At 36.8% G+C, this 25,769-nt stretch overlaps 1 protein-coding gene across 1 annotated transcript in view; it reads left to right on the plus strand.

Moving 5' to 3' along the window:
- Positions 1-25,769, plus strand: part of ANO2 (anoctamin 2) — a 184,715-nt gene that overhangs the window by 23,177 nt on the left and 135,769 nt on the right. The window contains exons 4-9 of the mRNA XM_054056456.1: positions 15,104-15,202; positions 18,998-19,149; positions 20,394-20,448; positions 21,400-21,448; positions 25,044-25,099; positions 25,341-25,382. Of these exons, the coding sequence (XP_053912431.1) occupies positions 15,104-15,202; positions 18,998-19,149; positions 20,394-20,448; positions 21,400-21,448; positions 25,044-25,099; positions 25,341-25,382 (453 nt within the window). The remainder of the gene's footprint in view (positions 1-15,103; positions 15,203-18,997; positions 19,150-20,393; positions 20,449-21,399; positions 21,449-25,043; positions 25,100-25,340; positions 25,383-25,769) is intronic.

The raw sequence follows: 25,769 nt of genomic DNA on the forward strand, positions 1-25,769 counted from the left end.
TTCTGATTAGATTTCAAAGTATGCTTGTTAACTACAGGCAGGCAAAATATACTAGAGTGAGATTTTAATGGAAAATACATTTATCAATCAAAAGTATTTTGGGACTATATCAATTCAATAATTAGTTTGAGGGAGAAACCTCCAAAGTTTGCTTTATCTTTTTTTTTTTTACAGATTGCTTTTCTGATCTGTTTCAAAATGCTCTTTCAAGAGGAGATTTACCTAAATTCTATTCAAAGCCAGATATTTAAAGAATCAAAAGACAAAAGAAAATTAATTAAAAAATTCAACATTAAATTTGAGTCAAATGGAAGTTTTTCTTCTTGCTGTTGCTTTCATTTTTGCAAGCAACCTGAAGGCACACAGCAGGCTGAGCAAAGTTAAGGATTCTGTGAATCTGCCCTCTTCTTTCCTATCCTGAGCAATTTGTCTTGCAGTGCTGCCAGAAGTTGATCACTGAGATGTGGATCCAGTTGAAAATTCATTGATCTTTAAAACTAGGATTTAGTTTTCACTGAACTGGTCTGGCTAAAGAAACTCACTACCAAGTTACATAAACATGACACCAGGCTTAAAGGAGGGGAGGCGTGGGTATGTAGCCCCATAGTTAGGCCAAGGAGGAATTTGGGACCACAATCTTTGTAACTTACACCAGCCCGAACTAATGTGAAAAGGCAACCTATCAGCTGCCAGTGTGAGTTGCGAACCAGCAGTGAGGTGGTTGGGTGGATCAGTGGTATCTCAAGCAGTTAATTTTCCTGTGAGACTGCATTAGAGAGTAACAAAACATGAGCCAGGGATGCTCCAGCTCAGAACTTGCTCTCAGTGCTACTCTGTATTTGCTTACTGCTGTGTGGAAACCCAAATGCTGCTTTTTCCTTAGGTGGGCACTGGAGGCAAAGGCCTGAATGCAGAGACAGACTCCCTGAATGGTCAAAGTTCAGGCAGGGTCTTCTAATTTGAGTATATGCGTATGGAAAGGCTGTCTGTGTATGTATATCTATACTAATATGTGGACTTAAGGTGAATTAAAACACTTCTTAGACTTTCAGAGTTATATAAACTTGTGTATGTGTGTTTGTGCTTTTAGTCAAAAGGAAGCATTGAGGTTACTTGTAGTTTCTTTTTATAAACCATCTCTATAAATATTTGAAAAGAGCTAACACATGTTGCAAATATTTAGTTAATGGTCTTTGTTGAAGTGAAATTTAAGAAAGCTCTAAAATCATAATATTCTACCAGCATTAAGAGGTCATTTTGTGTATGTGTGAATGTTCCAGCTGAAGCCTGCTTCAGCTGAAACATCTGTTCAGTTATCTGTGATTGATGTGTGAATTTTTTGGCAAAAACCCCATTCAATATTTTTAATAGTGAATGGTAAACATAAATGTCTATTTTTAGTATTCTAACATCATGTGCAAAAGTTATATAACGAGATCTGGATCTATGTGGTTACTGCTATTTATACTATTTTGGGGTGCACAACAGATGAAAATCCAGTGTGTTCTGAATAAACACAGAAGAAGATTGTTCCTGTATTACCAAGATTATCATTTGAGTGTAAGGAAATAGAACAGAGGAGCCAAAATAAATTGCTGTGGAGTTCAAAGAAGAAGTGATATGTGCTACTCTCTCAAACTTGTGTAAATCAGATCTTGGTCTGACCAAAGAACTTCATAGTTAAAATATTACGATGTGTTTAAATTATCCTTGACCACAAATCAGTATTTGTGTAATACAAATGCCAGTAAGGATATATATTATAATAATGGAAGGCAAAGACACAGCTTTCTATATTGTTTTTTTTTGGTAACTCCAAATATGCATTTAATTTATTGTTGTGCCTTAGTCTGCTCATTACTTATTGTTTGCCAATTACTGCTTAAATTTGCTAATATTTTATTGCTTGTCTGTTTTTCTTCCTTTGGGTTTTGTAGAATAACTCTGTGTCTTTCATCTCAGAATACTCTCCCTACTGCATGCCAAGAACAAAAAGCATCTCATGATCAGTATTAAACAGATAGATGTAGTGATGCCCTCTGCAAATGGACCATAGTTTTGCTTGAGACAGCTGTGTTTACTGAGGACTGCCAAAACAAGTCCAAAAAAAGAAAAAGGCAAAACACCCCTGGCTTTTTCTGTTTGATCTCAATCGTGACATATCCCTTCTGATAAACTTAATGATATCGCTTGATGTGTGATTCCCCTCTGAAGAGTTCATGCATGTTAACACTTATCCAGCAATGCCAGACATAGAAGCACAGGATGTCCTGAGTTGGAGGGTACGCACAAGGATCATTGAGTCCAGCTCCTGTCCCTACACAGTACAAGCCCAACATTCACACCATGTGTCTGAGGGTATTGTCCAAACACTCCTGGAATATTGGCAGGATTGGTGCCATGACTATTTCCTTGGGGAGCTTTTCCAGTGCTCCACCACCCTCTGGGTGAAGAACGTTTTCCTAATGTCCAACCTCAACCTGCTGTGGTATTCTTCCTGCCATTCCCTTGGTTCCTTTCATTGGTCTCCAGAGAGATCAGTGCTCCTCGTCCCCTCCTTGTGAGGAAGCTGTGATGAGGTCTTCCCCCATTTTCTTCTTCTCCAGGCTGAACAGACCAAGTGACTTTAGCTGCTCCTCATGCAGCTCCCCTTCAAAACCTTTCACCAACTTTGTGTCCCTAAGTGTGAGGAATGTGTGAGGAAAGTGAATGTTGTAGTGGTTTCTGTTGTGAAACTGTCCTGAAGTTCTTTCCCAAACAAGCAGTCACTGAAATCTTTAAGAGCATACCCTTCTGAGGCACTCAAAACTTAGCATAACATGAGGTTTTGCTACAGGAATGAATTCCTCTATATTCAGCTTGTGAATGCTTTTAAAGTACCCACTTAAGGTGCAAGCTCAAACGTGCGAATCTATCAGGGCTTCAGAAATGATGACAGGATTCTGCAGGCCCTAATAACAGTATAAAAAGTTTTCTCTCACTCTCCTATTAATTTCAGATAGTTTTGACTCAGTGCTCATGAGAAGCTTTTGTGATGTATGGAAAGAAATGCATTGGAGATTAAATGCATTACAGGACATGTCTACTGATTGCATTGCCTAACTGAGATGAAAGATTTGGTTTTAGCATCCTTAGCCTCCAAGCAACAGGCACAGCTTGCAAAATTCCGAGAGCAGCTGTGTTTTACCATACTAGATTTGGGTATTCTGTTGTTGAAGTTGTCAAGTCATTATCATTATCAAGTCACAGCCTAGCATAGTGTGTACGTGGCTTTGTTACATAGCCTCCTTTTTCTGAATTTTTAGTGTTTTTCAGAAAATAGTAGTATTTGATAATACTTTTGAGCATGGCAGAAGTATAGGAGAAATAAGGCAGAAACAAACTGAAGTAAAGGTACAAAAATGTTCAGTATGATGCAACACGCATATAATTTAAAAAGACTCTTTAGATAGAGGCAATATGTGATTTTCTTTGAGTGCACTGATGTAAAACAAGCAAAAATATTTCTGAAAATGGCAAAATGGGGATTACTTCTAATGAGGCATAAACTAGATTTTAGGATATGAATGAAGGTACTTACTGCTATCAGTGTATAGCACATTATTTCTTAAAAAAATCTGATATTGATTTCAAATTTCAATTTGTGTGATACCATGAGGTTTGGAATAACAATACTAACATTTTTGCTAAGCAAACGCATTTCCCTCAAGGCACAGAAATCTTTGGCATTTTATCAAGTTAATATTCATATTTTATATTGTACCTGCTAAGTATCTTTTTGTAGTGGAAAATTAATGGCCTATCTGACCTTTACAACTCTAGAAGTGATTTTTCAGCTTTCTATATAAATCTTTGTGTTTCAGTGTCAACCTCAACCCAAAATCTTACTGAAATATATTTTTGTAGAATGCTGTTGTGAAATGTATTGGAGAATCTACAACTTTATAATGTGTCAAGCTTTGCCAAATATTGTTATCATAACAATATTTGCTGACAGATTGTTCTTAGAATTGTAGCAGAAATTGAAACTCACATTCCAGTAACAGTGATTGGCAGCTTTTTTTTTTTGTTGTTGTTTGTTGCTTTTATTAGTTTTTGGGTTTTTTTTTACTTGACAGATATCTGGTCAAATAAGCAATGCAGCTGATGGTTAATCCCTCTTCAGTATTTGTGTTGCAAAGGAGTAAACTGGCACTTGCAAATCCTGAGTGGCTGCTATTTTTTCTGTTTTTTTTGCAGTGACTCCAAATGTATGGTGATGGAGATGAGAGCCAAATCTGGCCAATATAAATTATGGCACGAACAAAGCAGTACTGCTAGGATGGATGAATGCACTGTGTATTGTAATAGGCATTCTACTGCTGTCTACTGAGTGATTCTCTTTTGGACCACAATTTTTGGGGAGCTGAGACTAGCAGTACAGAAGGGAGGAGTCCCTGACATGATAGTGTGTATTGAGGGATGATTTTCAAAAATGTGGATGATTTGGCATGTTCTACAGAGATTACTAGAAAGTACTGGATAATTAACATTTCTGTAAATCTGATATGGTCCATTTACTTGGCTGACTTCAGTAGTGATAGTCATACCCCTGTGGGAAGATATTATTTCCACCCTAGGTATCATATTAGTTGAGAGAGCTGGGTCTCTTAGAGCTGCAGAAATAGTATAATACTGCACTTTCCATCTATGAACGAGGTATTTCTTGGACACTGATTTCCAACCTGTTTGCCAAGCTTCTTATATTAGGCTCAGCTGTGATATTTCAAGCAATTATTTTTCTTTGCTTGATGATTTGCTCAGATTGCTGGGCTGCTGCTGCTGTTGCAAACTCTGCAAGCATCCACTAGACATCATCAGTTTGGCCTCCACACTTTGTCTGAAGCATGTTTGTGCCTCACTGGCTGGGGACTGCTTCTGTAGGCAGTCCTTGGAAATAAGGAACTAGTTCCAGAGACATTATGGCTCTATTATATCTGTGCTAATGCTGGTTGTTTGGAAATGCAGTCTGGTTCCTTGTGTTATGTGTGTTTATCAGAAGAAGAAGAGACATTAGTACCTTAGTTTGTCTCGTACTAAAGAAGTACTAGAAACGCCATTGTACTCTTTTGCAATCTGTCTTTGCTCTTTCTCACACCAGACTGCACAACCTAAAATGAACAGCCCCAGAATTGTAAATATAACCTAACAATAATTAAAAAAGTCATTGTTACAACTAACTGCGGTCAAGTAATATAATCTGCCTTAAAGAACACACACTTTGGAGAAGATTAAACAGTAAGATTGTCAACATAGGAAATGTTATTTTTCACACTCAAATTTGTGATATTTTTTTAATGCCAAAATATAGCAAAAGGAGATATACTGATAGTGACTTTTTCCAGCACCCACTTTCCTCATCTAAAGTTAAATTCCACATTTTATCATCCCACCTAATAGACAAGAACTCACTAGTCTTTCTAGACTTCAAATTGTCTTTTGAGCATTGATGTATCTTGACTCACCTGGCCTGAGATCTTTTGGTTTAAAACAGAAATGACTTTCCAAAGCAGGTGTGGAGTATGCTGTACTTCAGTCCTGCTCCTGCTTACTCTTGTTGACAGCTACTGAGAACAGAACAATTTCCTTTGTACTATGCAAGAGAAGAAGAGGTTTCTTCTCAAGTGACCAGAGTATTGGGAAACATACCAAAACTGCTTCATTAGCTTTCCTTTGGTTGATTGGTGAACATGAAAATATTTCTGGCCCTTTGGTCTCCATGATAAAATAAATTAAATTTCTTTTCCATTTGTCTTTTCATCTTATTTTTCCTTCAGTCAGTGTTTGCAGATTGCAAATGAACTTTGATCTTTTCCCTTTGTTAATAAACCTGTGTGAGTCCAGACTTGAGCTGTGTTCAATTTTCAGTCATAATATTTAATCATTCCCATCTAAATAGCTTTGTTAACTTGGTAGCTGTGCCAGATTACATCATCTGGCAGCCTAGCCTGTCATTAAAACATCAGAAGGAAAGTGATCGTATCATAATTTGTATTATTTCTTATAAACTACTGACTAGATTGTGGCATAACCTGAAGACAGGGAAACTCCTCAGTGGTGAGATTATGAACTAATGATGGCTCTAGAATCCCCATTATTCTCTAGGCCTGAAGCATTGCAGAGTGCAATATGGTAGGGAACCCAGCGTGACCTGCTACCAAGACACCTCCCTCAGTCAGGTTCTGCTCTGTCACTGAACAGAGAACCGTTAATCAGCCTCTTCTTTTAGCTGGCATGCAGGTGAACCCTATGACAACAGCAAATCACAGAGGCCTACAGTCTGCCCAAAGATGAGGCAGTTTGATTGCTTACTGTATAGTTTTGGCTGTGCCGTTAATAGGAAGAGCTGACAGGAAGAAGTAAGAGGGCAGATGCTGGGGAGAAAGAAAGGCTTAAAGTCCTTTCTATCAGATCTGGCATAATTACCACAAATGATCCTGTCGGTTGAAACAGTCCATCAGTGTAGTCTTGTGTGTCTAACAGTTGCAATGGTAAAAAGTTTAGGAAAGAATACGAACTGTACAAACGTTTATGATGTTTTTACTGTAATGTTCTGCTAAGGCAGCTGTTTTCAGGTAATTTCCCCCAGTTGTTGTAATTTGTCTACCTAGTGACTTTTCTTGAATCTCTCTTCTGAAGTCTGGTAAAGTTTCTTCATGTAACATCATAAAGTTTTTGCATCCACAATGTCTTTTAGCAAGACAAAGGTACTATGCGCTGCATTAATACCTGTGTACTTTTGTTTATTTTGAGTCTTGCTCCCAATAGTTTAGCCTGGCTTTGTCTGAGACCTTTTAGCTCTTCCCCTGAAAGGGACAATTAATCCACATCCTCTCTCCTTATCATGTGATTTTACAGACTACTACAAAGTCTTCCTTGAGACTGCTCTTTTCCAGAACTAAGGGTCTCAGTCTACTCAGTGATTCCTATATAGTTGTCATAGTAAGGCTTTTGTGGTGGTTGTTACTCTCCTCTGAACCCATTTATGGTCTAATTTATCTCTTTGGAGGTAAGAAGACAGGGACTACACATTGAGTTCAAGATGTGGATGCAGCATGGATTGCTATGTTAAAGTGAATTTTATTTCTTGGACTTTATTCCTTTCCTAATGGAACAATGTTTGCTTTACTTCTTGGCTCTTATCAAATACTGAGCTGATATTGTCAAGGAAATTTCTGTTACAACCTGACATGTCATTACTGACAGGTATAGGTCAATTCAAAGCACAGCATGTTATATATGAAAGTGGTTTTAACCCATGGATATTGCTCCATGTTTATTTACATTGAAAGCCATTTGCCATTGTTAAGTCTCTTACTCTTATAAAGTTCTACAGTTTTTCACATCCTGCCCTTATCCTTGTTGTCGTGAAATATTTTATCAGTATTGTTTGTCTTCTCACTGCTTATCTTTTTACCCACGCCACTTATGATGATGTTGTACAGTGCTGACTCTGCAACACCCTTAGTTGACTTTTTTTTAGTGGTGCAGAATCTCCCTGTACCCACAGTTTCCTGTTGTTTAACCAGTTATTTATGCACCCCAGGACCTGCTACCTTATCCAAAATGACACATGATGTTATTGCGTGACTGCAAGTGCTTGTTCCCCTTCTTGGTTTACACTGAAGCTGTAATTGAGCAGGAAGGTTTTGAATTGCCCCCCAGTGAACAAGTCAACTAGAAAACTTTGATTATCTTCATCTTCATCCCCCACTAGTCAAGCTTCTTGAAATACAGCTAACCTTTCTTTTACTGCTGTTTATCTTTGGTGAGAGACTGCAAAGGGAAATACTGTCCTCGAAAGGCTTGTACTGTTTGATTAGGAGAACACACTTAGAAAATTAAATATATTTGTACCATCTGTTAACAATATTAATTAGAGAAAAGTAAACCCTTAAATTCTTTTTCGATGAAAGAATTGAAATTTAAAATATTTCAATACAAAATTGAATAAACTCTTTATTTTCTTGTTTGTTAGAATCCCAGATCAAGTATTGAGTGATGAAGTAATATTTTAAGGTGCCATCTTTCTGTTTTTTCAATTTGGCATCTTAACCATTATTTTTTTTTTATTTCTCCAATTTTTTTTTTTTTTCTTGAAATTGAGCCTGCTGGATCAGGGGTTCAGTCTCTATTTCATTATTCCCTCTACTGGTAACATGCCTGTTATCTGGTCTAAATATTGGCTTCCATGATCTTGCTGCTTCATCTGGAAAATTGTTTAGGGTATAAATCTCTGTCCAGATTAGTGTGTCTCGTTCCTCAAGAGGAATTATGTTTTGCCCTTTTTAATGTTAACTCTTTGGCCTCAAGAAGTTTGTTGATTTTATTATTGATAATCAAGTTTGATATGATGCATTTTACAGAGTATTGGCTTATTTGCTAGCTAATTTGGCACTGAATGTATCCAGGCCAGCTGATTACGTGTTTTTCCATTGACACTGCCAAAATACTGGAGGTAGTAGAGTAGACACACTTCTCCATTCCTCTTTGAGGAAGACTGATTTGGTGGTGTTTTTTCACTTTCATATTTTATTATTATATCTGGCATTCTTCAATCTCAGAATATCTATTGAGATTGTGATATGCTTTTGTAGTGAGAAAACTGTTCCACTGACATAGTGAAATTTACTGATAAAGTTGTTCTAAACAATTGGGGAAGATTTTTCTTTACATTTCAAATTCACATTTTTTGTGGTGACTACAGAAAAAATATTTGGAAACTAGACAGGAAAATGCACTAATTTTGAAATCCAAAATTTTCATTCAGAAAGAATTAAATATGAATGACAATCCTGACATGTTTGTTACCCACCTCCGTATAGATTCTGCATAGATAGCTGCAGTAATACAGAGGTCTGTGCCTTTCTTGGTATTTGGCAGGCTTAACAATCTGTTCTACATTTGTGCTTGAGTTTCTAACAGCTCATTTTCATTCTGTTGTGTGCCATTAAATATTTCCATCTTCAGGGGAAGTGTGCCTGTGTTTTTAGGCTTCCTGTATCATTTTCCATTTATAGACACTTTCTGTCTATAGATGAGTGGGAAGATTTTGGTTGTGAAGGTAACAATGTCATGAAGAAACATTGCAAAGGATGTGCAAAGTCAACGTTTCATTCCACAGTGCTTTATCTAAGTAATTAAGGTTATACAGTTTCTTTTAAAGTGTTTTGGCCAGATCTTTCATTCCAAGGTGTTCTGTTCATTGCTTATACAGACTAGTGTATTCTTTAACTGTTTATATTCAGAGGTGGGAGTAAGAGTAAAATAAACAGGACATTAACACTATCACTGTTGGTAGAAATGAAGAAAGGGAAAAGCAAACTGTCAAAGTGTGTAAATTATTGCAGCTTTGCTTTAAAGTCTGAGATTCAGACTTGAGCATGTCTGCTTTGCGTATTGTTGAACAGCTAAAAATAAACCTGACTCTGTGAACTAGATGGAGTTTACCTTTGCCGTCAGTGAACAAGCCTGTGTTTTGCATCTTTACGCTCATTCTATGTGTGACTGGTTTTCTGTCAGGAATGGGGTGACTTCTTGGTGCTGTTGGGGACTGCTGCTAATTATTTGTAATATTGTTGCAAGAGAATCTGTAGTCGTTAATGAGGATCCCTTTATGTTAGGGACTATGCAGCCAGTAAGATCTACAGTAAGATAAATCTGTACCATGGAGAAATAATGAAAATAGAAAAGGGAATTTGGCAAAAGGTGGATGTACTACAGTTTTTTAAGGAAATTGTGAAAATTAGAAGATACGTAATACGCCTACTGTCTGTAACCATACACTCTTATTTGTTTGCTATGTTATTTGAGTAACTCTCAATCTGTAACATATTTATCTTCACAAACATCTTTTGATAGAAGAAATCTCCATTATTTTCATTTCATCAGTGATATTAAGAATTAAATTACTTGCCTTAAGTCATACAGACAACATGAGTAGGGAATTGCTCATTCTGGGTCTTGACGTCTCACCTGGACTAGTGCCCAGCTCTTCCTTTTTTATAATGTAACTAATGTACACCTTGGTATGTATGCCTCATGAAAAACTGCTTTTGTTTCTTGGATACAAAACATTAAGATTAGTAAAGCATCAATCCTTGTACAGACAGGGATTCAGTACATTTGGCACAAACCAGATGCTTTGACAGTCATTGTCTGAATCTGGCAATGCTGTGTCACGTACTAGCCATGCAGGGGGCAAACAACTGAGTATTTGGCTTGGCTTTTGTATCACTTTTTCCCTGATAGTAACACAAAATTGTGTTTTATTTGCACTTTAAGATCACATTGTTATTTGCCTCAATTTCCAGGGCTGGTGTCAGGAGAAGATCTTAATTTTGAACAATTGCATTTGCAGATGTGACCAACCCATTTAGTGATGGAATAAATGGGAAGATGATTACTTTTACTGAGCTACTGAGACCTGTCTCCCCTATACATTTACCCTTACAAATGCTTATTTTTGCTTTACTGCTGTGGCTGGTATTACCAATATCAGCAAGAGCTGTCTGATTATATTAATGGAAGTCACTAGAAACTTACTGTCTGTATATGTCTGGCATTTTTCTATTCAACAATCACAGAAAGATAAAATGTTTAAGGCCCAGGTCATTTATCATTTTAAGAATGAAGTTTGCAAGCTTCATGTTTATAATTTTTGTCTTACAAATTTCTATGTATATATTTTTAAAAAATAATAAAATTAGCAGTTCCCTTGTACTCCCCTAGTTACTTATCTCTATTCAGCTTCTTTCTACCCCTCAGTGTTTTTCTGTTCTTCCTACTAAGATACACAGCAGAAATCTATTTCTTTGGACAGGTTTTTAAAAATAACTGATTTTCCTTAATATATACATTTTATATATAACTATATTCCTTTAACAGAAGGTGAGCGATGACTGATTTCATGATAAGGACATATTGAGAAAGACTTATTAAAACATAACATTCAGCAATGTATTTTGTATTTGCAGAGTTACTAGGAGCGATATGCTAACCACAAAATATGTCCAGAATGTAATAATTCTTTTTGCCCATTTTTTCTTGACTGTGACTGACAAGTGTGATGACTTTAGCATCATGTTTTTTAAGTCATATTAGAGGTGTCTAAATAAACTGTTGAGAACACTTCGTCTTGCAGTAATATGTCTAAAACATGACAAATGGGTTGTCAGAATGAGGAAAGGTGGTAGTCTAACTGGCCTGATAAAATGATTGCACTATGAGAAATCTTTGAGCTGAATATGCAGTACTTCACCTTCTACACACTGTGCACTTACAGAGCGACAGGACTTCTTCACAAACTCCTTTTGCCATAGAGAATGCTTCATGGCACATACCCTTATCTGTGGCCTGTCCCTGGAAGGGCTGGAACTGAGAAACTGTGAACTGGAAGATATCAATAAAAACATGGTAATTGTGTTATTGTTGTTCAAAAATATTCCATGTTTCAATTGGACAACAGTAATAGTCAAAGTGTATGAGAAATACAGATATGTCACTAACTTTAGAATGACGAACTTCTCCCTTGATATCTGACTTTTGCAGAAACCTGAGTTGAATGACAAATGTAAATTTGTACTTTACAAAACAGAAGAGAAGCCAAGATATAAATATGACTTGCATGTAATAACTTATTGAGAAACTTCCACTCTTGCAACTTAATTCAAGAACTCTGTAATATGGAATATAGATTTGATAAAAAAAAGGGTCACGAGAGAAACAAATCTGCTTGTCATCTGCATAGCAATACTTAGCCATTTGAGTAATGTAATCAGGGAGTGCTATGGTATAGACAGAACAAGGCAGGGCCAAGAATAAAGCCCTGTGGGACATCAGTTGTAAAAGAAAAAGGACTTGATACGGGTGCTTGCATTAAATAACAAGTGAATGCTCAGACAAAAATAACATTAGTCAGCACAACATGTTAGCTTTAGTCGTACATCTAGGGTACATGAGTAAGCAATGGTGTTTGTGAGCATTCAAAAGAGAACACTCGCAGCATTTTGTTAGAGCAAATATTAACATTGTATTCACAAACACATGTACCTTGATCATTTCAGGTGGTTAACCAAATGACACCATTTAGCGCATGTCTCTAGGACAGTTGTAAATCCACTCTGGTTATGAGAAAAACAAGCTCTAACTTATGGTAATATTTGCAATAGCACTCTGGGAATAGGTTAGTTGAATAAATCTTTGCCAGTTGTCATAATGATGGTAACTAAAAGGGCATGCAAACAGACAGCTGGAACTACTGCAGGTGAAGGCTTGAAAAGTGGGGAAAAGAGTCTTAGGAATGGAATAGCTAGTACTGATTTTAATTTTGGTATTTTGATAGAAAACCAGGTGGATGGTTTATCCTTTGTGATGTGATATGAGATTGATGATCTAAAATTTATTTTATATTTCTCTGAATAATTTTAATATTAGGAAAATACAGGAAGATGAGGGAAACATGGTTCTAGTAACCCCAAGCTAAATATTCAGCAGTCTATTTTTCTGCACTTTTTGTTTATGGTGCAACAGGAATCAACTGCTGTGTTAGTCTATTACTACTTCGCATTAGTCTTTATTGAAACAATCAGTTTCCTGTTGTGGGGTGATTTTTAAGGCTTTTAAAAATTTTTAAAGCTCTGATTACTCAGCATCTGATAACACTTTGTGAACAATGCAACATTGCAACATATTATTGTTCAAATATACAGAGGTCATTTTCTTCATCTGGTCTTTTCTCTCAAATTATCTGGCTGATTTTATTTGGAATCTGTGTGGTCATATAACCGTGAGTTGGAAAAAAACCAATTAGATCAGACTGTCTCTTCTCTTGCCAATGTAGAATACAGTTACTCAGACAGTAGTCATGCCTGATTTTAGCCAGAAGCTGAGAAGAAGCCTCCTCATCTTCATCCACTGAAATTTAACATCTCATCTGTTACTAAGAGATTGATCAGAGAAGTTGTGTATGCCCCATTCCTGAAGGTGTCCAAGGGCAGGTTGGGTGAGGCTTTGAACAACCTGATCCAGTAGGAAATGTCTCTATGGCAGCAGAGGTGGGTCTAGATGATCTTTCAGTTCCCTTCCAAAGCAACCCATTCTATGATTCTACGATTATATTAATAATTTTTCTGCAAATGATTGCCAGAACATTTGCTCATGCCCAGTAGATTTTTATTTCCTTGTCTTAAAGCTGACTTCCTCATTAGGCTGATGAGAGAGGTTCTGCCTTTCATTCTGATTCATAAAAAAAATTCTGTCCACTGAAGAAATGCTAGCTGAAAGTGATGTAGTGATGTTTGTAGATCATGTTGCAGGTCCAAGGGAAATAAGAGCAAAATGATTGCAATATGAATGGTAGGATTTTCCTCTATCCTTTTTTTTTTTTCCACAATCAGGAAACATTATGAAACACTCAGGAAATGAATATTTGGTGCTTGCATGAAGTTGTAATCATTTGAAAGTATTTAATACTACTTCTAAAATGCTTGTACCAATGCGATATCATACAGTTTTACTTGAAAATTGATATGACTTCCATGCAAAACCAGAAAAAAAAATCATAAATCATGACTAAATGGAGAGGCTTTTCTGAGTTAAATGTACAACAGCAGGCTTTTAGATTTAGACACACATTTAGGCTGTGACTGATACTGTTTGCTTAAAATTTTTCTTAATTTAAAGCTTTTGAGAAAGAGAACTTTCTTGGAGTCAATTTCCAATGGAAGATGCTGTTTCTATGGATATTTCCTAACTTTGTACAGTTATATTGCTTGTTGATTATACTGGCATTAAGCTATGAGCACTCACATGCTTTTTCTATACTTATGTAACTCTTCGTGCATAAACCAGACTACTCAAAGGTGAGGCCCCTGAGTTCTGCATTTAAACTTAACATGTAACCCAGCTTGGACACCTTGCCTCAGTACTCTTGCCTCGCTTATGAATTTCAGGACATATAAGGGAGTGCAAATAACAGGTTTGTGCTTCACTTGAAGGGGAAGGACTGTTCTGATCCTGACACATATGTGTGGGCAAATGTGAAGTGATAGTACACCCTAGCAACAAACTGCACACAGCTACACAAAGATCATTAATCTCAATATTCTTTCCTGGATCTACACGTCTTTCAAGCATCCTCCTGCTGCCCAATTTCATCTCCTTCCCAATATACGTCCTCATATCCTCTTTTTAATCTCCCTCCCAACTTTTGCTCTCTTTATTGCCACAGTAAGCATTCATCTATATCATTACTAATATAATTTATTTGTATGAATTGAGGAAAAATGTGTATCAACATGCCTACATTCTGTCTTCACGCTTTTTTTCAGGGTTATTGCTTTCTGATCTTAGAATACATTTGTGTAGCTCAGTTGTGTTACGGGAACAACACCCTCTCAACAGCCTAGATCACTACAAACTGGCTGTGCAGAGGCTCTCTTGTGGACCCTGCTGCCTCTGCACAGCATAACCAGTTATTTACATAAAGATTGGAATCATATCTCTCATGAAAAGTTAAATTCTATTTCTTTTTTCAGGGTTGCTACTTCAACTGTATATATTTAGGGCAGTAAATATTGGGCCTGATGCCTTGTAAGGCTCTACTAGTCTGATGAAGAGTCCTGCAACTGGTTTGGCAAAACTGAAAATGAGAACCTAAAGCAAAGCCTGCCCAGAGAAGGATGAATATTTTTTCTTTTGGTTCTATTGGTTCAGATTTATGAAATGCTCTCTAATGAAGTCAAATGATTTACGAAGTACCTGCACGTGGAAACTGTAGCTTGAGGCTTCCTAGTTCGCATAATTCTAAAATCTAGAACCATAGGCTCCCATAGGCTTCATAGTGCACATACAGCTGCACTGCAGGGAGTAGATTAATGAATTTTAGAGCATTAGAAGATTCTAAAGAAAAGGTCACATTTAAGCCCGGTTGTAACAAAAGCTTGTTATTCATTGTGATTGCCTTCAGTTGCATGATTTAGTTGGAATTGAAATCCTGAAAAATTATTACTGCATTCTTTTCAATAATATTGAAATACATTGTTTTCACTATTTTATGTTTCAGAATAAGAGCCAAGGATTGAGTTTTGTACGTATACATGCACCTTGGCAAGTACTTAGTCGAGAAGCAGAACTCCTAAAAATAAAAATGCCCACTAAGAAGGTAAGTATCTTCCATCTTTTATCAACTAGTTCTATGACTGGAGGAGGGGGGATCAGAGCAGTAGTTAAATGTATAGAAGCCAAGGAGTTATTTTATTTCAAAACTGGAGCAAATGAACTGTCAGGCTTATTGTTTCACATTACTAATTATTTTGAGATGATTTAGTCTGGAGTCATGTTTAAGATGGGATTTTGAAAGGGGTTTTCAAAGGCCACAATGGCAGCTGGCAACTCTGCTTTCAAAAGAGTGATGACAGAGGTGCATTCTAAGAAGGGATTTGAAGGCTAAGAAGGCAGTAGCTGTTTTGACTTTTCTCAAGGAACTTTCCTCAAAGATGTGGTGGAGTATGGAATATGATATAGATTAAGATTTCTTCTAAGTTTGGGGTTCCTGAGAGAGTTTGTTTTGGCAGTATCAATGACTTAGTGAAATCAGTCTTGCCTACTGTCGTTAAAACTTTGGCTAACTATGTTTTTTGTAGTCTTTACAGTCTGCTTTCTGCAGAGTTGCTGGCAAACATAATAAATTCTGAGTAGCAGATCTGAAAATTTATGGTCTTGCAATAGTTGAACATGATGATAGCTAACCACTGAAGTCAGTGGAACTATCCTGTGCTTTCAGTTCGTGATCCTCATCAACTGCACTAACAATACTTATTGCATTGCATTGTCATAAGAATTATAGGACAGACTGGTTTTACATTCTTCCACAAGGTTGTTTGGTTTTGGGTTTTTTTTGTGGAGTATTTTTATTTTAGTTTTCGGTTTTTGGTAGGGGTTTATTTTGGGGCTTTTAAGGGTTTTGTTGTTGGTTTTTTTTTTTCTTTCAAATTAATTGTCTTTACCCAGCAAAAGCTTCAGTGTTGTTCACTTCTCATGGTGTTACAATCTGTCACTGTCAGAATCTTGGCCAAGCCATTCCTACGTACTCTCACCGTTTTGTGTTTGCCTCCCGGAGGGAAAACAAAAAATAAGTCCAGTTACTTCTAATCAATCTTTGAAAATTACTATGATTTGGACAGTTACAGTACCTCTCTCCTTTCTGGCATGTTGATGAATGTGTAGGCCCTTTCTAATAATTCATGAGCAGTTCTGCATCCCCTTCTCTCCTCTGAATAGGAGAAAAAGCTCATAGTGTATTATGAGGCCCTAAAGACACAGAATCACTTAGGGCAACATCTAATATTTATTGACAAATTTCTTCATTTAACTCATATATTATACAATTATTATAGCACTCTTTCCTTTAAAGCAACAGATTGCAATGAACTGATAATATCTGTGCACACTTTGTGTTTAAGGAGATTGCCATATAACAAGCACTTATTGAATAGTGTGGCGAATATTTGACGAGTAAATGAACATGCAGTCATTGATTAGACAGTTATGAAATCAGTATTTGGGTTTATACTTGTAATTTATTTTTGTGTGTAGAAGAAAATGATTGAGTTTAAAATTTTCAGTGTAATGAGAAAAAACCTAAACAGAGGGGTTTTACTCCATATTTCCAGAGAGTAGACTTTAAGCTGCTCATGGAGCTAGTTAGGAATGTTCCCTGGAAATCTGCTTTTGAGGGGTAAGGTGTCCATGACTGCTGGTCAGTTTTTAAAAACCATCCTTTTAAAGCAAAAGAGCAGGCAATGCCAGTTAGAAGACCAGCTTGGCTGAATAGGGAATTCCTTGTACAGTTCAACAGGAAAGAGAAGTTGTACCGTCTCTGGAAGCAAGGTCAGACTTTGTAGGAAAGTCACAAGCTGAGGTTTGCGTAGTGAGTGAGAAGACATGAGAGGCCAAAGCTCAGCTAGTGTTTAAACTGGCCAGTGTTGTTTCAGACAACATGCAAGCTTTTAAAAGTACGTTAATAGCAAAAGGAGGTCTAAGGAAGATATTGGGCTAATTTTTGTTGCAGATGGTCATCTGACAAACAGGAATAAAGAAAAAGTGGAGCATTCAAAAGCATTCAATGCTTTTTTTTTTTTGCCTTCATCTTTAATATTGATGAAAGACCTTCAATTGCCTGGTCCTCTGAGTCAGAGAACCACAACTGCAGGAACACTGTCTTGCCATTCATTGACACTGAATTTGTAAGGAATTCTCTGTATCAGTTGAATGTTCACAAATCAATGGAGCCTGATGGGATTCATCGCAGAATACTGAAGGACTTAGCAGCTGTTACAGCAGGACCCCTTTCCATCATCTACTAAAGGTGTTGTAAGTCTGGGAAGGTCACCACTGACTGGAAACTAGTCCATGCTATTCCAATATAAAAGAAGGGCATGAAAGAGGACCCAGAAAACACAGAACTGTTAGTCTGGAATAATTATGGAGAAGATCATACTGTCTGTTATTGAAAGGCATTTAAAGCACAATAACATCATCAGGCACAGTCAATATGGTTTCACAAAGGGAAAGTCCTGTCTAACTAATTTTAAATACTTCTATAGTAAGGTTTCCTGCCTAGTAAATGATAGGAAGGCTGTACACATATTTTTTCCTGGATTTTATTAAAGCTTTAGATACTTTCCCACACAATATCCTGGACAATTTGTCCAGCTGTGAGATAAGTGGGTACATGGTGCATTGGGTGAAGAACTGGCAGAATGGAAGAGCTCAAAGTGTTGTATGAATGGATCTGCATTTGGCTGATGACCAGTCATCAGCAATATTCCTAAGGGATCAAGTGTATGGAGAGTTCTAGTCAACATATTTATCAATGATCTGGATGCAGAAGTGTAATGCATCACTAGCAAGTTTGCTGATGATACTAAACTGAGAGGTGCTGATGACTCTCTTATGGGAGGGATCTAAATAGATTGGAGCATTGGGCAATGATTAATGGCATGAAATTTAACAAGAACAAGTACTGGATTCAGAACCTAGGGCAGAGTAATACCAGGCACAAGTATTCTGCCTGGTGGAGTGGCTTGTTAGAAGCACTGCAGAAAGGAATCTAGGGGTGCTGGTTGATAGCAGGCTCGGTGTGAGTCAGCAGCGTGCCCTGGTAGCCATGGGGGGCAAATTGCATCCTGGCGTGCATCAAACACAGCATAACCAGCTGGTCAACAGAGGAGATTATCCCACTGTATTTTGTGTTGGCAAGACTTCAACTTAAGTACTGCATGCAGTTCTGGGCCCCACAATTTAAGAAGGAAGTAAAGGTAGAGAAGGGCAATAATGCTGATGGAAGGGCTGGAAGGCATGGCCTATGAGAAGGACATAAACTTATGTTTGGGAAGATTTTCTGTTTGTCAGAAAGAAATACCTTCATATTTCTGAGCAGCTCCCTAGCACTTCATATTAATCTGAAACAGCAAAAGCTATCCTTGCACTTCAAACTGCCACATAGCCGTGAGCCTGATATACTTACTTACAGTGACATGTATTCATGTGCTGTCAGACCCTCCTAGCAAGTATTATCCAGCAATAACATATCCTGCTGAAGCAGTATAATTGGGAGCAAGTAAAGGCTCTTCCAATTTTGTCTGCTCCTTCTATTACCAGACAGAAATTCAAAATAATTACTCTGCTGCTCCTAGTTTAGTTGGTAAGGGTGTTTCTTTTATTAACAGTTCCGCACTGAGTTTTCTTCTGGGAGTAACTTGTGAAAGACAAGAACTTCTTGGAAATGAAACCCTGTGGTTTCAGGTACTTGCTCTTATATGGGAATATATCTTCAGAGATGTTGCTTATTTTGGTTGCAGATTTAAGCATACACGTATAGCAAGTTTTATGGTTTATTTCATTTTAGTGAATTTTTGGAAGTGACTTGCTAATGCACAATGCTTTATCTTCTCAGCTGTATGAAATCACAGAAGAAGGGGGAATACTCAAAAAGTTAAATGAAATGTGGTGCAAATTGACTGAACCTCTGCAACCTCAGGTGCCACAACAAGGAGATACAAACATGAAAAGTCTGTCTTACCCCTTTTCCAGAGAGAAAATATATTTGTGAGTACTTTATATTGTGATGAGCAATGAAGAAAGCTGTAGCTTATCTTTTTAGTGTTGTCATTTTTCTACCAGTATTTTAATGAAAATTCAGAAATTCATTGAGTATTTCTGGAAATGTTGAGGAAATAAGAAATTTGTCAGAGTATTCCTGAATAATATTTCCACATCATAAGAGCATATGTCTGCATAAAACTGAATTTATTGAAGGCCAAGTAGATCTAAGGTAAATAAATGTGCATTGGCACTGCATCCAGTTTCAGTGGATTAACAGAAATCAAAGTTTTAGAGACTTTCTGCTGGTGTTTTATTTTTTTTCTGCTGCATAAGGCACTGCAACAAATAAAACATTTATGTTCTTAGTTTGAACTGTAAAAATCCTACCAACAAATTCCTGATTTTTTGGTTAACAATATTACTGTCTGTTTCGAAAAAAAAAAAAAAAGAGCTCATAGAAATTCCATAATATTTTCCTCTTGATAGATTTATTATAGTAATTCAAACTTGGCTAATAATATGCAGATAAGGAATTCTTGACACTTGCCCTTTCTCTGAAAATGATACTTTGAGGCCCATTTTGACATTAAACACTCCATTTTCCCTCATGGGTATCTGCTTGTAATTACGTCTGATAAATAAAATTCAGTAATAAAAATAATGACCCACCATATCATTTATTGGCCCAACAACTTTAATTAATATTGAATGCAAGACAAGTTGATTGAGTGGAATAAAGTGGGAAGCTAATTTCACTTATGATGATTTTAAGGTTTAAATGAATTCATAATTCCAGTGGAAAGTTTATTTAAATGCAAGTGAAATGTTGACTGGTTAGTAACCTGGAAAAGAGTAATGAACATCTGCATTAGGCTAGTAGAAACCTAATAACATAACCTCAGAATGTTACGGTGTTGAGGGTATGTTATAAGGAAAAGATTAAAAGAGCATTTTGTGTAAACAATAGACAAGCTTACCTTACCTGAAAGACATTTTATGTTAGTTCATATTTTTACATTTTTATGCCTGTCATCATTGCAATCCAGATAGAGCTTTGAATGACTAGGTCTTAAATAGCACAGTCTATTAGGCTGTATTATTTAAGCTGAAATTCCTTCAAACATCTGTTTTTCTTACTTGCAGTGGTTTCTGAATTAATTCTAAATCAGAATCTTATATGTTATCATGCTTCTTACTAACACGTCTGAAAACATAACTGATTTTTCTTTCTTCTCCTAATGTTTTAGGTATAACATTAAAGACAAAGACACGTTTTTTGACAATGCTACCCGCAGCCGAATAGTAAGTAAACATATCACTGACTTGTGTGCTGAATGGGATTTGCTTTACAAGTGAGTGCTGGTGACTACTTTGCTAACTTCATCAGATGATGCATTACTCTGTTCATTCAAAATACTAAGTCATAAGCATGTAAGAAATACCACTCTGGAGATGCTTAGTGGTCCAGGAGCAGGTGATGCTATGTAAGGGAACACTGCTACTGAGTCCTCTCCGTTGTTCAAAGTTGTTACTAAGAACTGCTTCCTAATCTTTAACTAGTTTTTATTCCATAAAAAGACCTCCTCTGCAATCCCATAGAAACTTCCCAGATCCAGCAGTCTTTGATGAGAAACCTTGTATCACATTCCTGAGATCATAGAATCATAGAACCACCAGGTTGGAAAAGACCTCTCAGATCATCAAGTCCAACCGTATCTATCTGCCACTAAAATCTAAGTACCTCATCTACCAGTCATTTAAATACCCCTAGGGGTGGTGACTTAAGATCAAGATCCTGCTAGGTCTCCAGTAAGTTGGTGAGATTTCTCTTTACGTATACACATCCAGCTCCTCCCTAACACACTATATTCATCCATACACAGTTGGGTTTCATAGGTACAGCATATTTACTGATTACTCTATATGCATCTTGATGTTATACATCTAAATGTGAAAGCTGAACTTTTTTTTTTTTTTACAAAATCAGATTTTATTGTGATTTCTTTAGTGTAAAATTGTCATTCTACCTGAAGTCCTAATATTTCATATAGTTTTATAAGGAAGTAACACAACAGGACTTTGCCTACAAATAATAAGACAGATAATTCTCTACTTGCCATAGTGTTCTTAAGAGTTAATTAATGGCCTTAGGTCATGCATTTATATATGAGTGAAACATCATTTAAATATTCATGCAACTAAAATCTACAGAAGCCTCTAACTGTGTGTTATACCACTGTTTTTTTTCCACAGGTACGTGAAATCTTGAAGCGCACATCTGCAAAGGCCAGAAACAGCATGGGTAAGAATCATAGAATCACCAGGTTGGAAAGGAACCACTGGATCACCGAGTACAACCATTCCTAACACTCCCTTAAACCATATCCCTAAGCACTTCATCAAACCCTTCCTTAAACACCTCCAGGGAAGGTGACTCAACCACCTCCCTGGGCAGCCTGTTCCAGTGCCTGATGACTCTTTCTGTGAAGAATTTTTTTCTGATATCCAGCCTGAACCTCCCCTGGCAGAGCTTCAGGCCATTCCCCCTTGTCCTGTCCTCAGTCACTTGGAGAGGCCAGCTCCCTCCTCTCCACAACCTGCTTTCAGGTAGTTGTAGAGAGTAATAAGGTCTCCCCTCAGCCTCCTCCTCTCCAGGCTAAACAGCCCCAGCTCTCTCAGCCCCTCCTCATACGACTTGTTCTCCAGCCCCCCCTCCAGCTTCGTTGCTCTTCTCTGGACACGCTCCAGAGCCTCAACATCCTTCTTGTGGTGAGGGGCCCAGAGCTGAACAAAGTACTCAAGGTGCGGTCTCACCAGTGCCGAGTACAGAGGGAGAATAACCTCCCTGGACCTGCTGGTCATGCCGTTTCTGATACAAGACAAGATGCCATTGGCCAGAAAGATAGAAGACAATCATAGATGTTGATTTGAAAGGAATTGTTTCACTGTCTCACAGAATGTTATGTTTTTTTTTTCTCTGAGAGCACAAAAATATGCTGGCATATTTTCACAAAAAAACAGAGATTGAAACGAATAATTTTTAGGAGGAATAAAATCAGATTTTCTAGTCTAGGGTTTGGATAGGACAAGTTAGTGGGAGCTTGCTTTTAATTTCTACAGATGTAGGATCTAGCACATAATTTGCGTTTTGTGAGTTGTTATAAAATTGGGATTGATTGTTACATGATCTGCTTTTGAAAACTCAGTTGTCAATTACAATATGTTGCATTATTTCTTCAGGGAGAAGGTTTTTCTTGCATTTCAGTAGACTAATACATCTTTCCAGGTTATTTTTATCACTGCAGATTTAAAAATTATGTCCCTGACTGCGTAGTGAAATATATGGTTTGAAGATACTGTGTTATACCTTTGGGGTAACTGAAAAATTTGGAGCTTTTTTTTTCTTGAGGTTCAGAACAAATACAGGTTCTCTTTTTCTCTACTGTTTTCTTTTTTAATCTGTTGTGATATCATGACACTTATCTCCCCAGTAGTGAAGACGTGATAGTGCTCCTTGTCTGGTGCATTTCCTGGAAGTCCCTCTGTAAGCCTGACCGTTTATAAGCAGACCACAATGTTCTAGGATAACACTTCCAAAGAATAAGTATGCAGTAGCAATAGATTCCTGCACAGTCTTGGTGTAACTTTTTGGAGTTAAGCTGCAGTAACAGACTTCTTTGGTACAGCAGCTGGAGTGGAAAACAGATGAATTTATTTTTCACTGAAATAGAGATGCTTTTATTTTTTTAAAATTATATGAAAATAAAAACCCAAACCAAAATGCTTTCTCTTTTTCAACCAAAAATATTTGGCTTTTCCCAGTACAAACATTTAAATTTAATATACTGTTTCCTTTTACAAAATGAAAAGATGATTGAGAAAATGTCGGGCATTCTTCATTTCTAAAATATTATTCACCTGCTCTGTTTTGTTTGGTGTTTGCTCTGTGGTGTTCTATGTTTTGATCTGCTCAAATACAATGTTGTGGCAGTAGAGAGGAACACTTCACTGGGTTGCTCCAGCTGGCATACAGGGAACCCTCCCGGTGACTTAGGAGATCATACTTTCCCTGGGAGCTGTGTAGGCCAAGAAAGTAGATGTTCCTAGAGTGTAGGATTTTAGAGATAAGGCAGCGTAAGGTATATAAAACAAGAAACCTGAAGTGTAGCGGGATCACTAAGCACTTTACCAATGAGATTTCTTTGCCTCTTACTTAAAGTTTTCTCTGTTTTAGTAGCTTGTTCTTGTTTATAATGTAATAAAAGCCATCATTGGGGATCAAAGAACTAGTAGTGATTTTTCAGGCTTTTCTACTCTAAGGTGATCCACTTCAAGCTCAGGTCAGCACAGGATCTGATTTGACATGTCGCAAATGCTTTAACCCTCCTGTCTGCCCCATCTTTCTGGCCCACAGCCAAACATTATTATGCATCAGGTTTGACATAGATTCACAAATAATTTCAGTTTCTGAGATCCTCTCCTAGTCGTCCTATGATTCCCAAGATTCTCAGGTTTCCATGTCACGAATCTTAGGACTTAAAACCACTTATTATGAGTGGTTTAAAATATATCCTTAAATATCATCATTTTATTCTGTTGGGTTTGGGCGGTTTTGTTTTTTTTTTTTTTTTGTTTTTTTTTTGTTTGTTTGTTTTAGTTGTTGTTGCTTTGGGTTTTTTTAAGATTCCATTGCTTATTTAGCTCTACAGGTATGATAATGATTTTGGAAGTAGTTATAGCAGGCTTTGGTTTTCAGAAGCGTATTCTTCATAACATGATAGGTGGAAAATAGCAATACTTCAAACAGGTTTGCTTATTGATTTTTACATCTGAATCTTCTATGTCATTATACAGCAAAGGCATATTTTTTCCTAGCATAATTGTGAAACATTGTAAGCTTTCCAAACATGGAATGCTTGTAGAAGAAGTCTTAACATTATCGAAATCTGAAGATTTCCTGAATTAATAAAATCTGAAGATTCTACTAATGCATGTAGTGGTGAGGATGTCTGTCTTTGTATCAAGGGAGAAATTTAATGGTGTCTCTGATCAGAGGGTTTTTTCCAAAACATTTCAGAATGATATCTGTGTGATTTGACTACTGGATCTTTTTCATCCTTAAAGACAGGCTAGCTGTTTACTTTTTTAGTGGACACTGAAAGCGAAGAGGTCTGGAGTAAACTACTAATCTTAGCTCTAGTTGTCATCTTATAGAATAATTATTTTCACCTGTGATAGTGCCTTGTCCCTGTATCTTCCTGTACTTTTTATCAGATTTCTTGCTTGTGGTCTTTAGGATTCTGCAGTTTTGTCCCAGAGCATCTACCTTCTCAGCATAAACATGGGTGAGAAAAAACTGGTTTAACTACTGCAGACAAACGAGCACTGTTCCAGACTCAGAAGGATGGCCTTATGTATTGTTATGAGGAAGGGTAGAAAACCCAGTGCTTGTTTCAGTGAATATGACACCTGATTAAATATTCATCGAAAGAGAGGAAGGTTTTCTTCTATCACAAAATTTTATGACAGTGTTTCTTTTTATTGTTTGGGTGTGTTGTGGATATCTATGGTTCTGATCACTGTCAAGCTCAAGAAGGGCTTGTCAGATGTTTTCCTCCTCAGTTACATGCCTTTTTACTATCAGGATGAGAAAGTCATCAGAGCAGTCTTTGTACCATACTAGTTCACTCAAGAAAAAGCATTCTAAGGAAATGAGCCTTCCTATGAAAACATTGTTTCCACAGCCAGGTACTTGTGTGTTGGTGTATGCTCATCTTGACATGATTGTGAATATTTTCAATAATACAGTTCACTCCCCTTTGTAATGTCATGAAATGAAATCTGTTATAATCTTTTCTGTGCCTAGCTGTTGACCATCTGTTTTTTTTTTCTTTTAGGTATTGGCACATTAATAGCAAACAATGTTTATGAGGCAGCGTACCCACTTCATGATGTACGTATATACTATTAAATATCTAGTTCTTTGATGGTATCATTGAGTAGTGCGTAGACATCCACATTTATTGTCCGTGACAATGAAAATATATTCTAAGAGTGTGGTTCTGATATGAAAACTCACATAAGTTCAGGCTGTGTCCTAAAAGTAGTATAAATGATATAGGAAAGCTGAACAAACATTTATTGAATTATTGAACTGTTTTCATAACACTTATTAAATTATTTTCTTTCTCTAGGGTGAATATGAAGGCCAAAATGATGGCATGAATGAAAGAAAGGTAAAATACATTACAAAATTAATTTCATGTAGATTTAATGTGATAAATGTGAATGTCCATAATGCGATTGCAAAGCATTATCCAGTAGATAGTTTTACAAATGAAGATATTTTTGCATTACCTATTTTCCTCTATTTCTTTTTTTTTGCAAGACCTTTTATAAAGTCTTCTTATGAAATATTTCAGTGAATATAGTTTGACCTATACATATTGAAATGCTTCAAGTTTTCCTCCACATATATAAGATTTTTTAAGCCTGTCAGGAAACCAAAGTTGCTAAAAAACCTATACAATTATTTTCTTTCCATAACCAGATGATACTATAGAACAATTGTTAGTAGAAAGAAACATAGTTATATTTTTAATTTGATTGTGCATTTAATTAAA

This window comes from Cuculus canorus, chromosome 1, assembly GCF_017976375.1.
Source record: "Cuculus canorus isolate bCucCan1 chromosome 1, bCucCan1.pri, whole genome shotgun sequence".
Classification (NCBI taxonomy): Eukaryota; Metazoa; Chordata; class Aves; order Cuculiformes; family Cuculidae; genus Cuculus; species Cuculus canorus.